At 39.7% G+C, this 20068-nt stretch overlaps 1 protein-coding gene across 1 annotated transcript; it reads right to left on the bottom strand.

Moving 5' to 3' along the window:
* Nucleotides 1–738: 738 nt before the first annotated feature.
* Nucleotides 739–19749, bottom strand: LOC149317229 (uncharacterized). Its single transcript, XM_089518359.1, has 3 exons — nt 19209–19749; nt 18888–19079; nt 739–1271 (listed from the first exon to the last, which is right to left on the bottom strand). The coding sequence occupies exons 1-3, from the start codon at nt 19660–19662 to the stop codon at nt 739–741; spliced, it is 1179 nt and encodes a 392-aa protein (XP_089374485.1). The 5' UTR covers nt 19663–19749.
* Between the last annotated feature and the right edge of the window lie 319 nt (nt 19750–20068).

Below are 20068 nucleotides of genomic sequence, written 5' to 3' on the forward strand. Positions count from 1 at the left end.
TGTATTATACAGTTTAAATTTCAAGAGTTGTGCAAAACAATTACTTTTTCAATTGCCTGGATTTTAAATGCCTCAGAACCATGCATAAAACATTATGGCCAATACTAATGTTCTCTGGAACATGTTAGCACTCAATGGATTAAAGGTGCACTTGAAAATATATAATGACAGCTGCCGAAGCCATCTTGACATCAAAATGTTGTAATATAATTGCTATGGCTCATTAATTAATAGAGTAGAATTCAAAGATATAGCCGTGTTAGTCTGTAGAATCAGTACATAGAGAGATCTTGTAGCACCTTTGAAGACTTTCAGAAGAATGGATGGGATAAAAATGTTTTAATGTGATTTAAATAAATGATAAAAGTAATAATTTAAATAATAACAAATTAATAATAATGTATTAAATTTGATATTTAATGTAAGTTTAAATTAGATTTAGCAGTTGAATCAATGGATCTATTCTAGCAGTAGCTGGATCTTAATACATGTTGTGGGTAGGGCCAATGATCCAGGCATGGGGAGGTGTCCCTGGGCTTCCATGGCAGGGCTTGCAAACAAACACACGTGGCTCTCTCTTGCAAGTGTTCAACTCAAATTTTAATGAAACAAGTGCGCCTAGCAAAAAAACAAATTGAGTTGATTCTCCCCCTCTGTCCCGAGGTAAAGGAGTTCTTGCTTCAGACTCCTCTCCTCCAAGGACAACGTTCTTTTTTAATCCATCTCAGGGGTTGGAGTTCAACATCCTTGCTTCTCGGGAAACTTTAATTCAGCCTTTTCTGGTCCACCTGGTTTAGGCTCATACTCCCACCTATCCCCAGCCTTGTCCCACCACTGACCTTCTAAGTTCTCAGCTTCTCTCCAAGGCATCAGGGTCGCAGGGTTCCGGGTCCACATGCCTAAGTTGCCTTCCCGCCGAGGGTCTGGAAGACAAATTGTGGCATGTGGACCAACCCTAGGGGAGTTCCGGCTGGTTTGGAGTGAGCTAGGACTCCCTCTTCTCCCAGGATTCTGGCTCACGCTTCCTAACTCTGTTCCAACCACTTCTTCATGTCCTCCTCTTCCACGATAGCCTCTCCTCCCAGCCGCCTTTCCCTCTCTCCCTTTAAGGGGTCGGCTCTCCTCCGTGTTTTCCTGGGGTGTAGCCTGCCCTGTCCTCTCCACCTCCCTCAGCCCCAGCTGTCTCCACTCTTCTTCCTGTTGGTCCTCTGGCACCCCTGTGTCTCCCTGCTCCCTGGATAGCTTTTCTGCCCCGTCATAGCTCCTTAACCCTTTACACATTTAGTATGTTGTACACTAATTTTGGATTCTTTAGCAGCCAGTCAGATTTCTAGTACAAATAGGATTGTATTGCCACTGCTGTAAGAAGTCAAGATTTTTGTTTTCTGGAATGGAGAAATTCATTTTTGATATATTGATATATGTTGCAGTGGTTGAATATCTTTTTGTGTGCAGTGGTCTCAGGGTTCGAGGAAGTTAGCACATATTGCCACCCTGCTGTCTATGAGGCTAATGAGCAACTGGGAGTTTGTTCTATGTATTTCTTGTTGAATGCACATTTCCAAACTATATTGTCAGTCAACTCCATTGCTTAGTACTGACCCACAGTATTGGTGGAGATGCTTGAAGGGCATTTTGAGCACAGTCTGATATGTTCTGAGAAGTAAGTCTCATTATGTTTAGGAGGACTGATTCCAAGTATATTTGTATAAGACTGGAGCCTTATTTTACAATACAGTTACCCCTCCATTTTTGCAGACTTGAAGTCTGCGTCCCTCGCAGGGTGGCAAACAGAGGGGGACAAAATGGGATGCATGCTGCCATTCAAGCCAATGAGGCTTGAATATAGATGAATTTCCATTTTTGCGGGGTGGTGGTGGTCCAGAACGAATCCCCCGTGAAAATAGAGGCATGACTGTACTTCACAAAATTGTCTGTTATAAGGGGGAAGTGCCTTACCTTGCTCTATTGAAATGAGAAGAGTTCAAATAACAGCTTTAGGATTTTAGCAATAATAATAGCAGCTTCATTTATATACCGCTTCATACTGCACTAAGCAGTCTCTAAGTGGTTTACAACTGTAAATTAAGTGCCCCCCAACAAGCTGGGTATTCATTTTAGTGACCTCGGAAGGATGCAAGGCTGAGTCAACCCTGAGCCCCTGGCTCAGACTGAACTCACAACCTTGTAGTTTGTGAGTGAGTGGCTGAAGTACTGGCATTTAACCATTGTGCCATCAGAGCTCCTTAATGCATGAGAAAGGGCAGGCAAAACCAATCAGGATAATAGCAGATTTCTCTGTGCTACTCCACATGCCCTAGTAGCACTATGTTCTCTTCCTGAAGGGAGACAGTAGTCCAAGCATGCCTTTTTGCTGAAAGGAAAGTTCTACGAGGGCATGTGGAATTGGCATGGAGAAAGCTACTACCTGTACAGTAAAATGCTTAGTTCTTTGTGCCATTTCACTGACTGGTAAGATAATTATTATTGATTAATATCACAAATTGAGGTATTATGTATGTATCATGTTCTGCTAGTATATGCTCCACCCATTTTTAATCATGTTTACTTATACATTTTTAAAAAGTATACATTGGCATATGTCTTTTAAAGGACAGTACTGCCAGGTTGCAACCTAGATGTTTTTACTGTCTTTCTGGAATGACTGAAGGAGATGAAACAGCCTGGCTTATTTGGTCATTTGTTGTTGTTTTTTCCTTCAAATTCCTTTGTCACTTCTACATTCTAAGGGTGTCCTGCTTATTTTAGTAACTCTCTTGATAAATAAATTGGGAATAGATGGTTTGAGGTGGACATAGCAGACTGATTGGAATGAAGGGGAACTAAGCAATTCACTGATTTTATATCGCATTGATTTCATTGGGTCTATAATAAATGTGACTGAGGGACCAAACAGACAGCCTCAATGGGGCAGGTTGGAGCCACCCCACTTCAGGCTGCAAACAGATGTGCAGCCCCAATCCAGCCAGCCTCTGTTCCAAATAGGAGAGGAAAAATCTGCTCCTATTTGGGGTGGGGAAAAAGCCACCCCTTTGCCTCTGGAGCCAGCTTTTACTGGCTCTGGGGCATGTGGTGTATAATGTAAGCCCGCTGAAGCGGCCGGTCTCCTTTGGCCCTGGGACTGGTTTTTAATGCAACATATTTTTGCTTTGTGAAAACACATCAGGGTTAAACCTAGCATATCTATGTTTTGTTTACTTTACAGGATAAAGTAAACAAAAAATACAATCAATTATGTATAGTCTAAAATCACAGTTTCTAAACATAAAACAACAGCTAGGAATGATTAGCAATACAATGGTTATTGTTAATAATAAAAAAGCTGTTGGTTTTGTTACCAACATGTTGATCTTTCTATTCCTCCAATGAACTAAACACAGTATATGATTCTCCTTTCCCCTCACAATAACCTTGTGATTCTACTGGTCGGGCTGACAGAGAGTGACTGACCCCATGTTATTCAGTTGGTTTCAACCTTTAAACTGAATCTCCCAAGTCACACTCCAACATTGTACAGCCATACCATTAACAGCCATAGGTGATAAGGTTCTTGTGGTGTAGACCCAGAAGACTTGGTTCTTTAGTTTTAGATGCAGTTGTGCCACTTGGACTTGACTCTTCTCTAAAATGCAAAATTTCAGAACCTTTTCACTGTGTCATATGAAATACAGTGAATTTCCATGAATGAAACCATAGAGGCTTGAGTTCTGCCAGTCTTTCCACTGTTGGATCCACAGATAGTATATTTTTCCCCTTTTTGTTTTTGTCCAAGAATATTAGCTGGAGAGACAGTCATTAGGCATTGTTACTTAGCGTACTACTGCAGAAGATCTATTTAGTCAAATAGTACATGGGCTTTATACAATTTGTCATGAATGAATTATATTGAGATTATCCAATTGATTATTTGTTGTATTTGGACTGTTCCTAGAGTTGCAGATCTCAGTGCACCAGATTACATCTCAGAATTGCTTAGCTTCTTTGGCTATCCAGGAGGGGAGACAAATTTCAGGGACAACAGCACTGCTGGAGAAAGTCTAATTTTTGTATGTGAGATGGCTTTAAAGCCAGGATACATAATTCCATCCATTCCTAGCTGGCATTATGGCTCTGTGCAAAGGTGTTTGTAATTGAACTGTACTTATGCAACACCAGTGCACCAAAAAGCCAGGAATGAGGGGAGATGACTAAGACAGGGGGTACATACCCTTCAGCTGATCATGCAATTTGGAGCAAGGCAGTGTGTGTTGCACAAGCCCTGCCTGTATTGGGGCAGAGTCTGGGGGGAAATGCCCCCCAGGGCTGGCACTGAGGTTCCCCATAAGCCAACAACAGCCTGAAAATATTCTCCATATGGCTTGTGTGCTGTATGCAAAGCCACATATCAAAACTAAATAAAGCTCCACATGTGAAAACTAAATATGCACTTACTGAGCACATGCACCAGTCAAAACTGTATGGTGCTAAGGGCTAGAGTGCTGAGCCCATTTATAACACAGAGTAATACAACTGAATCTAATTTGTTCTTGACATTTTTGTGTTTTCTCTCAAGAATACTTTATTTTATTTCCAAAATACTCAGACAGACACAATTTTTACAATACTTTATCATAGGACCAGTGGGGTCAGACCTTGAGTTTCTGCCACCATGACAACCAGATGGAACGATGCTTGCCATCATCAGTGCTGGTCATTAATCAGCTGGAGAGGTCACTCTTGCACAATATTCAGGGCACAGTTTGTAATACAGTGAAGGTAGACAAATTTGAGAAGATATGATTAAAAAATAAATGGCACGTACACATGTGCATACACACAGAGAGGCAAGAGTTCTTTCTTTGTTTAATCCACATAGAATATATGAACATCTCAAAATATATATTAACAACTAGGACCATTATGTCATGTTTTCAAAGGTGTTGTGTTTCTTACTTTATTTGTGATTGTGGAAGATCTGACAAATTGGGAACAAGGAAGTGGCTTTCTGACTTGCAACTTGACTTCATGATGGGTAGCTTGCCTGGAGCAAGACTTGTAGGTCCATCATGTATCATGTAGATAGATTTTCTGTTCATGCACAGAAGTGGCATTGGGGAGTAGAGTTGTAAGTGCCAGAAGCAACATTCACTTTGGAAGTCCAAGATGTCTAAGAAATGCTTTCGTATCTGCTGTCTATTCCATATACACAGCCAAATAGATAATCAAGAGTGAAGAGTATCAATATGTGAGTGAGAGAAATTATGAGATAAATCTGCAGTTCAACAGTGGCTATACTTGGACCACAGTGAACCCAGACAGATTAAGGGGGGGGGGGGAAGCTTGGTTAGCCTACAAGTCACCACAGTTCACTATTCAAGGTTAGTTGTATTCCTGTCTCATTAGCACAGCAGGGAAAGAGCACAGCTGTTTGGACTGCAGCTAGCAAAAACCGATGGTATTAAAGCTGCTGGGGAATGCTGTGAGTTGCAGTTTAAGGAGGTAACTTTTCCAAGCTCCACTCTTAACCAGTGCCTTTTACACCACACATTGCACCATGCTTCTGAGTGTTGCAAAGAAGATAGTTCACAAGAGGGGGTGGGAAAATGTCAATCAGCTGCTTCCTGAGAAACAGCAGAACAGACCCACCATTGATCACAGCAGCTGCTTCCTTATAAGTGGAGACTGGGGAAGGGTTGGGGCAGAATTCACTGTGTAGCTCCATAACTATGGTAGTTGGGTATTTGTAACTGCCAAATAGGATTTTAATCATAATGTTTAACTCTATGCTGACCTTCTGTTTAACCTATTTTTGTATTATACAATTATGTTTTTGAGGGGTTATCTGCATGGGCCAAAAGTCCCATGTCCCTCCCAGCCTTGCATCATCCAGTTTAGATGACACAGGCCAAAACCCCAGGGGCACAATCTGGCACAGTCCTGACAGACTGGACACAGATCCAATAGATCTGTCCTAATACTGGGGTAAACAGCTGTTACCCCAGATCAATTTGTCCCCTGGTTTGCCACTGAGTTTCCTGAAAACTCCATAGCAACCCCCAGTTATTTACATGCCCCCCCCCCCCATTCCTTACTTAGTATGAACTAAGTAGCTGGTATTGAAAAGCCTCCTGTTACTGCATCTGACATGGAAACAGGGCTCCTGGCCACATGGCTACAATGAGGCACCCTGTTTCTGCATCAGACTCAGCCATGGGGAGGCTTCTCAAAACCAACAATGGCATGACAAGGTAAGGAGTGTGTGGGTCTCAGGTCATGGCAGGGGCAGGTGTGTAAACATTTGCCCATCCCCATGTTGACCTGAGAACTAACCTGGATGAGCACAGGGACCAAGATAGCAGGGACTCAGTCCCTGCTATCTTGGCCCATCTACTCAGCCCTTGAGAATGCTACATAAGGGTTATTGGAATGCTTGAATTCAGCTACATGGTGTCTATCATGGCAGTAGTTATTAAAATATGGTAGTGTCTCTGATGTCATTGCTTTGTATATAAAAATGTTGCATGATTTATGGTGCATGCATGAAAGTAGCTGTTGGACAGTTGGAGGCTGGGGGGGTTGAGTTACATGAGATGTGAGAAGTGCAGTCTACGAAAAGAGTTTGAGAGGGGTTTGAGTTAGACTGGAGTTAGACTTGAGTTAGACTGGAGAGGGTTTGAGTTAGCACTGGAACGAAAAAAAAAAGGAATCTTAGCTGAGTGATTGGTAAGGGTCTGATTTAGCTGGAGAGGACAATGAGTGGTTTTTAAAGGTTATATATAGATAATCTGTTGTGTTATGTTTAATGTCTATAAATAAAGTTTTGGTTTTCTTTATTATACTTTTGTGTTATATTGTTTTATGCAGTTGTCCAAGATTAAAGATAGGTGAGGATTTAATTCATTTTTTGAAAATAAGAATTTGTCAGAATTCACAGATTTCTTCATATCTTTGGAAGAAAAAATGTGAGATTCTTTAAAAAATGGAAGAATTCTAAACTGGCATCTGTTTGGGCCCAGGGCTTATACCGTTCACCTTTTAGACTGCTGAGTATAAATCACTGTGTATGCAACTAAATTAATGCTATATTAGGTCACCTTTTTCCCCCTGAGAGACTCCTTGTCTTTGGCATGTATATTGCAGGCAGATCCTCACCCTGATTGTAATTACATATTACATTTTGATGTAGCAAGTGGAAGAGACCCATTTCAATTTTCTTTTGAATAAATCTGTTAAAATTCACAAATTTGAGGTTTTAAAAAAAATATTGTTGGGACTGAGCAAAAAAACATTCTGGTTATACTACACAGAATAATAGATTTAGTAGGAGTATACTGACTGAAATCAGTGGAACATAGTTTATTCCCATTGGGTGTTCTCTAAATTTGAGTAAATTTGGAATCAACTCACTATCTTTAGAGAACTGTTTGTTTCTATTACATATTAACCATGTGAAGAATAATGGAAGCATTGCACTGCAATTCAACACAATTCATAATAATGTAAAAGCATATGATACATTTTGAATTCTGAAGACACTTGCTGTTTCTCTTTCGTATTGTGTTCTTTATAACTTAGATCTGCTAGGATCACACATCATTTGCCTATGACTATAAATAATAAAAACTTTTCAATATAACATTTTCCTCCTCCTCTACTTTTATTTTAATAAGACTAGTGCCAAAGTTATTCATGTGTACTCACATTATGAATTTATCAGCATATAAACTTCATTATGATATTTGATCAAGCTAGAGTTAATCCCCAGTTTTGTGTACTCAGATGTTTTAAAAGCCATATTTCAACCTTGGGAGCAATTAACAAATATGGCAAGTAAAACACAGAAGTGACAAAATTGCATTGAATATTAATGATTCTGAATAGCTGAATTTGCTGCCTTCCCTTGTAAGGAATTCCTTCTGGAAAGCTGGAGGCATTTCCATTTCAAACTGGATTTTCTGCTAGTGTTTTGACTTATTTTAATTTTAATTTATTTTAATCTTTTCCAGCTTTGTATTTTGTTTTTATTTATTATTTCTTGTGGATATATTGCTTGTTTTTACATTTGATTTGTAAATTACTTCAGAAATCCTGGTTCAGAGGTGGGTATAAAGGCTCAAATGCAAATGAATACTGGTAGAGTGAACATCCCTGCCAGAATTGCAGTGCTGGATCACACAAGCACATGATCATACTGTGCTCTCACACACCAGTCCACCATGCTCCCCCCCACCAAAATGTTGCTGTCTTCTGAATAAAATCCTGAAATGTTTTTAACCAGGAAGAGGTAGTTGCAGCACCTGATAGGGAGGGAAGTTGATGTCTGCAGAATGATGGGTGGGAAATGGAAAATATGTTTACTTGGCTTTGCAGCAGGAGGGAGAGAGAAGCACAGAAAGAGTGACAGAGAACCAGACATCATGATGCAGAAAAAGGAGGCAACACATACACAAGAAAGGCAGGAAGAAACAGGCAGACAAAGACACCCAGAGAGTGTGTGCTACCTGGGTTTGAGTTCAAGACTTCATCCCTCTGCACTAGGTGACATTGAAAGCAGCAGGTCATTTGGAGATTGCTTTGCATAGCTTCTTCCCCTTGTTTTCCTCCCAGAGATATATGCAAGAACTACATCCTGACATACAATTTTGTCTCTTTAGGTTATTGTAGATACCTGGAATGGGGCAATTAATATCTTTGCAAAGCAATGATAGCAACTGGCTTGTTAACCACCATGAAAACTTTAAACAAGGTTCCCCAGACACACTATGGAGGACAATTTGTGGGCATCAGAGTAAAACGGAGAATCAGGAAGCTGCTGTCTTCACCCCCACAGTGTGCTAGTGTGCTTCTCAAAGTCCCACATGCTGGTTTTGTGGGCACTGGGAAGTCATCCAATCAAAAAGAGGTTTGCTCCTGTGGGGAATCAAACTTTCTCCTGGGTTGACATCAAAGCTAAAAGCTTTCACTCAAGTCAGTCCCTTGGTGCTCTCTTCAGCATTTCAACCTGAGTTTGCTTTCCTACCTTTGACTTCATGCTTGCCTTGTTTTGATGTAATCATGGCTTATTAACTGTTCCATTTCATAACTGCCTTTGTTATTCTTTTGTTAACTATTATTTTGCCTTTGTCACAGCTATGTCAGTGTGGCATGGAAATGGATTCAGTTTTGAAAGACAGAACCTGAATGCCCACACCTCTTTGGAGGGAGGTTCTCTTAAGGAGCCTTAGGGGCGCAATATGTCAGGATCAAGCCCTGCTCAAGGGCTAATGGACCTACTGCACTACTAGGTGTCAGGGAAACCACATAGTGACTCACTTCATAGTTGCCTTTTAGAAAGTTAGCTGGAGAATCCTGGTGCCGTCTGTCTTTTTAATTGTAATTTTAATTGTATGCTGTGTCATTTTACTGTTGTGATCTGCTTTGATTCCTTGTGAAAAAGTGGAATATAAATAAATCATCATCATCATCAGCAGCAGCAGCAGCAACAACAACAACAACAGATGTTGTCTAATACTTGGATCTGTTGCCCCATGCCAGACCATGCCTAGTTAGATGTAAATAATAAAGTTGTGGCTGCATTGTTCACCAATTATTTCACATGTGTTTTTTTCTCCATTGCTCCTTTGCCTAACACCACTCATGTGGACCATAAAACCACTTGCATGAGGAAAATTGGATGCCTCCTTGCACATGGTTCTAAAATGCACTACAGCTTGCACAAATGGACTTGCACCAGCAGCTATAGCACCCTTTCCAGGGTGCAAAAAGGAGCCTCTTTTTGTGGCTCCTTTTTGTGCTAGGGGAAGGCCAGATTGGGGCTGAGGTGTGCAGTTGTCGTGGCCCTGATCTGGTGAAGATGGAGGCGGCTGCAGGCCACCCCTTCAGGGGCAGTCTGCACAGCCCCTAAGTAGCTGATACAGGATCCCAGCTAAAAATGTTATCTTTATGCCTGTAGCTCCATCTAACCCATAATTATATGTATGTGTTGCTTTTTATATTTATGATATTGGCATTTAATGAAGTTGGAGTCCATGATAATATATATAAGAGATATTGACATATTTGATAGAGTATATAGGATGTATTAATAGAAATATCCTCTCACTAATTTGTGCAGAGAAGTACTACAATATTTAGTTCATATGTAATAATCAGAGATACTGACATATTTGGTGGAGTATATAGGGTATATTAGTAGAAGTATCCACTTACTAATTTGTTCAATAAAGTACTAAAATAGTTCAAGTGTAATCATTCCAACTGTTTCTTTGGGTTATTATGAACTCAACTTGTCCAGGGAGTCCCAAAATTCATGTGATCTCTGTGTAACACCTTGATTTGCATTTGAAGTTTCAAGTCAGTTAAAACATTAACTAGCTCTGACTTAGCCAGTTCAAAAGCATACTGTGAGGCAGAGTTTTATGTGACAACTCCTTTTAATTGAGACTTTGTAAATCTGTTTTTGAAATCCAACTGGCATGTCTCACACTTTGAAGACCCCATGTGGATTTGGAAAATTCCATCAGTCTTTGAATCAGTGAATCTATTTAAAATTACAGAAAAAGTGCATCATAACTGCAGTACATCTTGTAGAAACAGTAGACTACTAAGACATTAATCTTTCATTACTTCCACAACAATATTATCAGAAGGAGTTGGCAAAAAACATTGAAAATGAGAATTATATAGAGTATACAATAAAGAGTGTCATCCACATGAAGTATGCTATACTTCCACAGGGACTAACAGTTATGTCTAGGTGACTCAGGTTAAGGAGGTTTACGTAGAGGAGTTGTGCAGGTTGTCAAAAATCTAGGAAGACTGTATTTTAACTGTGCTGTTAATAAAAGATAACTGTATTGGATGTGGAGGATCACTACTCTGATTCAGTAGGAAGCATATCCTATAAACATGGTTAGTGTACACCTCTGTGGTTGTCTTACCAAGTCCTGGATAGGGTTGATGTTTCCAAACATACTCACCTAAGCTACCTACAGAGCTTGAGATAGAATAACAACAATAATCATAGGCTTAAAATTTGTTTATTGGGTGGAAGTTCTGTCCATTCTGAACAAATGGATAGGATCCTTTCAATTTAGAGTAAATGTATCCAAATGATAGATTTGATACATAATTGTTTAAGGAATTACTATTACACACATGTAGAAAACTGTATATATATACACATTACAAACCAGTCTATAGACAAATTTGGGAGGAATTTCACACTACACAAATATAGCAATTTGATACCACTTTAACTCCATGGCTTCATCCAATGGAATCCAGGGAGTGTTATTTGATGAGGTATTTAGAATTCTCTTTGACAGAACTCTATTTTTTCACTGAACTACAAATCCAATTGTATAACATTTAATAAAGAAAAAAGCAGTTGGTTTGTGGATCCCATATTTGGCAGCTTTTCAAAAATGCCAGTTCATTAGCATACCTGAGGATGATTCTTTGACAACAACAACAACAAAAAGATTTTCTCATGAGATGCACAAATCTAATCTATATTGATTAGACAGCATTCCATTTTCCCCAATTACTAATAGCATACACAGGTTGGGAATACTCTTTGAAGAACAGTTTGGAAAAAATGTCTATGGACATCAGTTGTTCCATATTTAATCATCCACTTTTTGATAGCCCAGAGAAGTGGTTGTGATTAATCCAGGGAACACACTGGAGAGGGGAAAATCCACAATTTTATTTACTTCAGTAAAGAGGTGTCAGGGGTCTTAGCAACCACAAACCACAAAACTGACACAAAGGGAAAGAAACAAGCACGCAAGCATATATTTGATATGGTAATCACAAAGCAACCTATATGTATTTGCTACCATGTCACTAATTAGCAGGTCATATTTCTCAAGCATTGCATACTAGACAGGTCACATACTGCTATCCCATAAAAATCTTTTATTTAATTATTTAAGCTGCATTAGTATTTTAACTCTACAGCCAGAGAGGTGTGTTTTTAGTCCTGTGACATCAAAATAGTTCAGAACAAGTTCAGAAACTTTCTATGACTTTCCAGGAGCTGTCAAATGGAGTTGAGCATCTTTCACTTAATGATTCCCCAAATCTATATTCCTTCCGTTGTGTCTTGCTGACTTTCCATTATAGCCATTTGCCACTATTCAGGGTCATTAGGCACATTCTTTTTAGGGATAAAGTAGGAGGGAGGGCAAACAGATACTTTTCTATTCAAGCTGGCAATTCTTTTCAATTGTCCATACTGGTGTTGTAAACTGGTGTCTCAGTTTTCCCCAGTTTACCTCATCATGTGCAAAATAGGGAATGAAGATCAGCCAAATTATAAACATTACATGATTTAGATATAGGATCATGACCTTAATCTGAGTTGAAAATTTGTAGCCTATTAAAAGGTCAATCAGTTAAATGGCTTCACATTTTTCAGTAACCCAATTCAGCTTTAATGCATGTGATAGAGAATGTGATGTAAAATCGCTAACCCTCTTTGAGAAACTTATTACTTTAGAAAATAGTGTTCAAGGTCTAACAGCTAAAATAATATATGACTTGCTGATTTAATACAAATATAAGCAAATACAAATATAAGCAAACAGACATGGAGACATGTGGAATAAAAGTCTTATAGATTCTGTCTCAGCATGCATTAACTGCAGGGGCAGGATAAAAATAAATTATTATTATTGTTATTGTTATTATTATTATTATTATTATTATTATTATATAATTAAGTTTATATAATTCCCACCATGACACTTCTTTTCCCAATACAGTTTCCAGTATTCCAATACCCCAATACAGGTAAACTAGATTTCAAAAGATTTAAACTAAAAATGCTGGAGATGTAAATGCAGTGGTTTTGCCCTTTGATTCAAGCTATGTTGAAAGAGATACTGTATGTACGGTTACTAAACAACAGGTTGAAGTTGGTCCAGCAATATATCTCTTAGCACTGTTCTTGGGATCCAATAAACCTATCCTGAACAAAGACCTAATTAGCTGCTTCTGCCTAGCACCAAGATGAAAAATAATGTACCACTGGAAAGATGCAGTGAACATGACTTTTTATAACTAAAAGAAGAAACTCGGGTCATTGGGTGTTACACAAAAGCTGATCATGTTCATGCATTTATTTAAAAAAAAAAGAATAATGGAAATGAAACAAACTATGGACACTGCTCATCATCCCCAAATGGATGAGCAGATTGAGAGAGTAAATCAACTTTGGATCAATATTTGTGATGTTATATTAATTTTCAACAGGACAACTGGATAGATACACTTGCTTTTGCAAAACTAACCCTGCTCACCAAGACACTGCCCACTCCCCATTGTAAGTGATGTCATACAGGAAGGACTTCAGAGCATTGTCAAGCCTTGCGATCATCCAGTTTGACCCCTTGTCTTTGATGGAGTAGGCTGATAAGATTCAGAATGCTTGGCCTGTCCTTGAAATGGCTTTAAATGAGGCTAAAGACACTTACAAAAAGTATCCCAACAAAAGCTATTGGCATGATCACTCCAAGACATCCTCTTTGACCTGGTACAAACCAGGCACCTTGGTATACAGAAGATCTCAGAGAGCTGAAATGGGACAGATGATGACTGGAGTGCAGGTGGTAGAAAACACCACTTTATATCCAGCAAGAGATGATATAGAGAACATCTTTGTTCTTAAAAGGTGGCAAAACATACAGCAAAGAAAACCTTATTCTCTGCACAAAATGCACCCATAAATTCACACCCAGCAGAATTACATATGGTGGTGTGGGGTCTAACTGAGGCACCTTCCCCCCTGAATCCAATTCTAGAGTCCTCAACAGTTCTACCCATATAAATATGCATTTCCTATAGCTATTACTCTTCCACATAACTAAGGGCATTCTTTGGAATAAGCTCCATTGAAATGAATGGGTTCTATGCAAGCACTCTGCTCTAGCTTACTTCATTTGTTCAGTGCAAGGGAAATCTGCTCACTCCTCCTCCCTATTTTTAATCTTTTGAAATATCTAGTTCTTCTTAAACATTGAATAATACATACTAGAGAGCTGGTGGTATTAATCATGTTTAACATTTGTCAGTCCATGCCAAAAATGCTTGGGACAAATGTCTGTTATTATGCAGATGAGGTTCCAATTGCTTCAAGCATCATTCTGTAATTACTCAGCTATTTCTCAAGTGTGATTTATTGAATCAGCAATTTATGGAGATGGAGTGGCATAACCTAATTTATCAGTGTAGATTCATTAAAAATTCAGACTCAGAAATATGTTTCCTGTCACTTTCATGCTAGGATTTGTGAGCACTGCAACTTGATACAGGTCATTTAATTTGTTTATGCAGATTCGTTCAGGCTAGGTTTCAGGATCAGTGACTGCTTGACAAGTATGTCTTCAAAATGTTTCCTGTGGTATTCCCACTCCTAGGTTTTGGTTTTATAGTTTTTAGGGACATTCATTGAGAAAAATAAGAACAGCTGAGGCCTGAAAAAGGGGAGGGGAACCAGAACAGTGAGATGAATGGTATGGTATACACTTTCAATAATTGCAGAGGAAATTATTGCATCCATAGCCATTGCTCCATAGTTGTAAACAGTGATAAATGGAAAATTCTAAATGGAGAGGACAGTTCAGAAGCTCTAAACATTGTCTATGAAAAGAAGCAATAAAAACATTTTTGGCTTCAATACTCCCACTAATTTACGGAGCTCTCTTGTGCTTAAACCATCATATGAAATTGCATCATTTTTTTTAGCAGCTAGTAAATAAAGCTTTTCTTCTTCTTCTGTAATGCAACCTCTTTAATTTGAAACAAATATAAATTTAGTACAGAGTGATTGTTGTTGCTGACACTACCTGTGCAACTGTGGAAAAAGACAATAAAAACAACAGTCTCATCATCTGCTTTCTGAAAATTACCGATCTTTCCTTCTGTTTAACTTCTTGTACAGAAAACACTGAATCTTACAAGTTAGGATCATTTATAAAGAAGCAACCACTTGCTTCACATTTCATTCTAATACTTTTATTGGATCCCAAATTAATACATTTATTTAGAAATGTAACCTTCTAACAATCTCAAAAACAGAGGAGTTAATGTACTTGTTGAACTTTTCTCTCTCTCTCTCTCTCTCACACACACACACACACACACACACACACACATGCACCCACCAATTATGTTTTTGAACATGGGGGGAGTAGATTGATTCTGTCGTTCTTTCTTTCCTATAGAACCTATGGTTCTGTAATGGGCTTTGAGGCAGTAAGTGTAGTATCTAGTATGGTCAGCATGACCTGGGTAAGATGTTCATCTACATCATCACATTGAACACTGCAGCTGAGGTTACAAATCCCTTGCTACCTTTCCAATATACTGTCTGGGGGGTCACACTGTGCACATTTATTACATATCTATATTAAATCCATTTCATTCAACGATGAGTAGCCCTTTTATTTGTGTTGAATGTGTTATATTTGGAATAAGGATGCCTTAAAAAAACATTCTCATTTGGATTTCTCCCTAATTTTCAATTACCTTTTCTACTTTCCCAACCATTTATTTGGCCTTCTCTGTTGCCGTTCCCCCCCCCCCCCCGCCCAGATCCAGGTTGTATACAAAACATTCTACATATGAAGTTCTACAATTTTCAGTTAGTTCCATTCATTTTCTGCCCCCTCAGTATTACATATTTTTGTATGTTTGCACAAACATGTTCACAAAATGTTTTAAGCATATATTTTATTTAGTTACACATATGTGGCAAGCTAGTTCTTTTTGTGTGATGTTTCCACATAACTGAAGAAAGAGTGTGTAGTACCAATAAAACCAGACACCAAAAGGGAGGGAGGAAAACAGATTATTGGGTTGGGGTGAGGGAAAAAAGAGAATCAAAACCTCAGAGAGATGCTTGGAATAGACATGTTTATTGGGAAATGCAATTGCCCTATGCATTTTGGCATATCACCTTTTCTAGGAGCAATTTATTTCTCTTGTCCTACTTATTATGATCATCCATTCAAAACAAACAATATGTGCTCCAGGTTTTTATTTCAAAAAATCCTGGAGCACATATGTCCATGAGTAAAACATGACACAAACAAATTCTTGATGGAATAATAACACAGTCATATCAATATTATGGTGTTGTTGCTGCTGCTGCTGCTGCTGCTACGGCAGTGGCAGCAGCAGTTGTTGTGCAGTATTTCATTATGCATTCATCTATATCACTAACTCTGGGAGCAGATATATGAAAATGAACAGCAGAATATACAAAGGTTGTGCATGCTTCCGTTCTAGATTTTGTTTTTAAAATTATCCTGGTAAAACTAGAACTAAAGAGGAGCAGATAAACTGCCCTGCTCTGAAGGATCCTGGCATCTGCTCCAAGTAATGCCTCAGTTGTCAGGTCATGATATGAAATGTATGATCACACTGGGCCCTGAACAGAACAGGTTCCAAAACATGGCTGGCAATTCAGGTATAGCCAAAGACTTTCAAATCTATTTCAGAACTATGGAGCACAATCCTGCACCTAAAGCAATGTGGTGAACCAACAGGTACTTTTCCCCAGTGTGTCATTGGACTGGGATCTGATTTGTGCCCATTGGCTACATCTGTCTCTTTCCTGAAAATTTGCCAAGGACTGGTAGCCAATGGTTCTGAATTAGAGTACAGATACTCAGCATTGACTGGAGTAACTGGCAGTATTTTATAGCCAGACCAGCAGAGTTGTTCCATCCACTGAAGTTTTAAATTTGATAGAAATATTTTTCTGTAATCACTGGGAAGGATATGAGAGCTGGGAGAGCAAGGAACAAATTTGGGAATGCGTATCACTAGTATCTTGCTGACAGGAGAACTCTGGGATCCTTTCCTCAGAGTCATAGAGCAGATCAGTGTCCAAGAGCCATCAGTCTTGGGGCATTACAAGAACCAGGAACCTTACAAGAACACACACACATACTCATGATACTGGCAGTGTTACTAGCTTTTATATATGGCTTCTGTTATATTATATTGTATTATATTATATCACATTATATTATTATAGAATCATAGAATCATAGAGTTGGAAGAGACCACAAGGGCCATCCAGTCCAACCCCCTGCCATGCAGGAAATCAAAGCATCCCTGACAGATAGCCATCCAGCCTGTGCTTAAACACCTTAAAGGAGGGAGACTCCACTACACTCCAACGGGGTGTTCTCACTAAAGATTTGAAACGGTTTAAGATAATACGGTTTCAATAAAATTGATTCAAAAAAACACTGTTCTTATCCCGCTTTCAGAACCGCTTTTTTTATCGTGCCCATCTGGCAATTTAAATCGATGTATTTACCTGCAAGCGTTCCTACTTGACATGAAATCGGTTCTTAAATAAAGCGGTTTTTCTCCTCCATACCTTATTTGGAGCTGTCAATCAATAGTACGTCAGAATGACGTAAGCTTAAACCGGATTATTTGGAAGCGATTTATCTTTTGGCATCGTTTCCACATGTGTTGACCGTTTGTAAAACGAATTATTTTTGGCGGTTTTTTAAAAAAATTGGACCAATCAGGGCGCTTAATCGATCAAACGTCATAAGCGCTGCTAGCCTTATATACATTTCCCTCCCACTGGTACCTGGTTTACCTTTGCTCGGGATCTCAGCAATCATGGATCGTCGTCAGAAATTTGAGTATATGTTTTCATTGATCCCATTGCTTATTGACAAAAAATAAAAAGAAAGGCCATCACCAGAAACACCTCTGTCAAGTCTCATACTCTCAGCCTCAGCCTCTGCTGCCTGCAGAATTCAGCCATGTAGTTCAGGCCTTGGAAGTGGTGGGGGTGTGTGCATATCAATGTCCTTTGGATAGGAGGTAGAGGTACATTAGCATTTGAAATGCCAGTCCACCTCTCCCTCTGTAAGGGAACATGTTCCTCTATTTTCAATCCCTGCCTGGCTGGCTATTAACCAAGGAAAATGCACTGTGCTGTGTAGATACAAAGCCATGTTCCTCTCTGACCACATAGATTCCCCCCCCCCCCATGCTGGAGAGGAAGGGCAGAAATAAAAAGAAAGGCCATCACCAGAAACACCTCTGTCAAGTCTCATACTCTCAGCCTCAGCCTCTGCTGCCTGCAGAATTCAGCCATGTAGTTCAGGCCTTGGAAGTGGTGGGTGTGTGTGCATATCAATGTCCTTTGGATAGGAGGTAGAGGTACATTAGCATTTGAAATGCCAGCCCACCTCTCCCTCTGTAAGGAATCATATTCCTCTATTTTCAATCCCTGCCTGGCTGGCTATTAAGCAAGGAAAATGCACTGTGCTGTGTAGATACAAAGCCACGTTCCTCTCTGACCACATAGATTCCCCCCCCCCCCCATGCTGGAGAGGAAGGGCAGAAATAAAAAGAAAGGCCATCACCAGAAACACCTCTGTCAAGTCTCATACTCTCAGCCTCAGCCTCTGCTGCCTGCAGAATTCAGCAATGTAGTTCAGGCCTTGGAAGTGGTGGGGGTGTGTGCATATCAATGTCCTTTGGATAGGAGGTAGAGGTACATTAGCATTTGAAATGCCAGCCCACCTCTCCCTCTGTAAGGGAACATGTTCCTCTATTTTCAATCCCTGCCTGGCTGGCTATTAACCAAGGAAAATGCACTGTGCTGTGTAGATACAAAGCCATGTTCCTCTCTGACCACATATCTTCCCCCCCCCCCCCCATGCTGGAGAGGAAGGACAGAAATAAAAAGAAAGACCATTGTAATGACCTTTCTGCAGAATGTAATCAAGCGTTGTTGGGGGGGGGGGGGGAAAGAATGTGGCCATACAATGCTGCTGGGCTAATGAGACAAAATTAAATGTGGAATGTAAGGGGTTAGGAAGGATATGAAATGGACTAACCGCTTGGTTGAACAGGCTGTAGATTCGGAAATTCTGGTTCATCTGGCTCCACATCACCAGAAATTGGCTGTTCAGGGACGCACTCTCCCATTGGCACAGTATCATCTTGCTCAGAGTCAATTACAGTCATGTCTTCATCTCTTTCTTCCTGTACTGAAGTCAAGTTCAAAACAAAGTGTTCTTGAACAGCATCTGCAGAATTAAAAAGGGTTGGTGGTACAGTAATTTCTGAAATGGCTTTGCAACATAGATTATTGTAAACATCTGGAAATTTGTACTCGCCAATAAAGAGGATGTTTACATATTTTGCAATAATCTTACCTTGAGTGAATAGATCCTCAGATGACACATCAGGTGTTGAGCTAAGAACTTGCGTGTTGGGTGGCATTTCCGTAGGGTTGGTTTTTTTCTCAAACCTTAAAGCATTTCCCCCTGCTGCTCTTTTCGCTTCAATACTAGCGTCTCCAGCAAAGACGTCCTGGAGTTCACGGAAAAATGGAAAATCAATAGCTCCCATCCCACTGGTTTTTGACATCTGAAGAGATTTCTTAAAACCACGTTTCAACGCCTTCGCCTTCGTTCTGCATTCCGAAGCAGAACGATTAAATCCATGTTTACGTAGTTGAGACGCAATTTTGTCATACACACAGATGTTCCTGTGGTTTTTGCTAAGTTGCATCTGCACTGTCTCTTCTCCCCAAATAGCAATCAAACATCTAGTCTCATCTACTTTCCAGCTAGCGCCCCTTCCTCCAACTTGTGTTCTTTCTTCCATAGCTAAATTAGTTTCAGGGTAGCCAAAATGAGGCTGGAACAAGCACAAGTTGTCTTCACCTCAAAAGTGATTTCAAAAATGGCTCTGGAAGTTGTAGGCGGAAATGGGGGAGGGTGCAAGGCAGCAAAGGTGCTAATTTCTCACCTTTGAAGCACTGCAGCAATGTGTCCCCATGGCAACGAGAAGTAGCCCTTTCCCGTCATTTGTTATGCCAGCCAGGCATGGACCAAGGATGCTGGAAACAGATACCCATCCCCCGCTGCCCACCGCTACTGCTTGCTACTCCCCCTAAAGGCTTGTCTTGAAATACCAGCAAAATAAAATTTCTTTACCCCCAAACCAAACCTTCTTCAGGCCTCAGTTATAAATAGAATTGAACTGCCCAAGCAAATAATATGAAAACCCT

The sequence above is a fragment of the Sceloporus occidentalis genome, unplaced genomic scaffold, assembly GCF_023333645.1.
Source record: "Sceloporus occidentalis isolate IW3139 unplaced genomic scaffold, rSceOcc1.0.p SCAF_3, whole genome shotgun sequence".
NCBI classification, from domain to species: Eukaryota; Metazoa; Chordata; class Lepidosauria; order Squamata; family Phrynosomatidae; genus Sceloporus; species Sceloporus occidentalis.

Coding starts and splice junctions, on each gene's coding strand:
- LOC149317229 (XM_089518359.1), bottom strand. CDS start 19,662: ATGGAAGAAAGAACACAAGTTGGAGGAAGGGGCGCTAGCTGGAAAGTA. Junction 19,080..19,208: donor TGAGGATCTATTCACTCAAG/GTAAGATTATTG, acceptor TTAATTCTGCAG/ATGCTGTTCAAGAACACTTT. Junction 1,272..18,887: donor ACAGCCTGTTCAACCAAGCG/GTTAGTCCATTT, acceptor AAATGTGTAAAG/GGTTAAGGAGCTATGACGGG.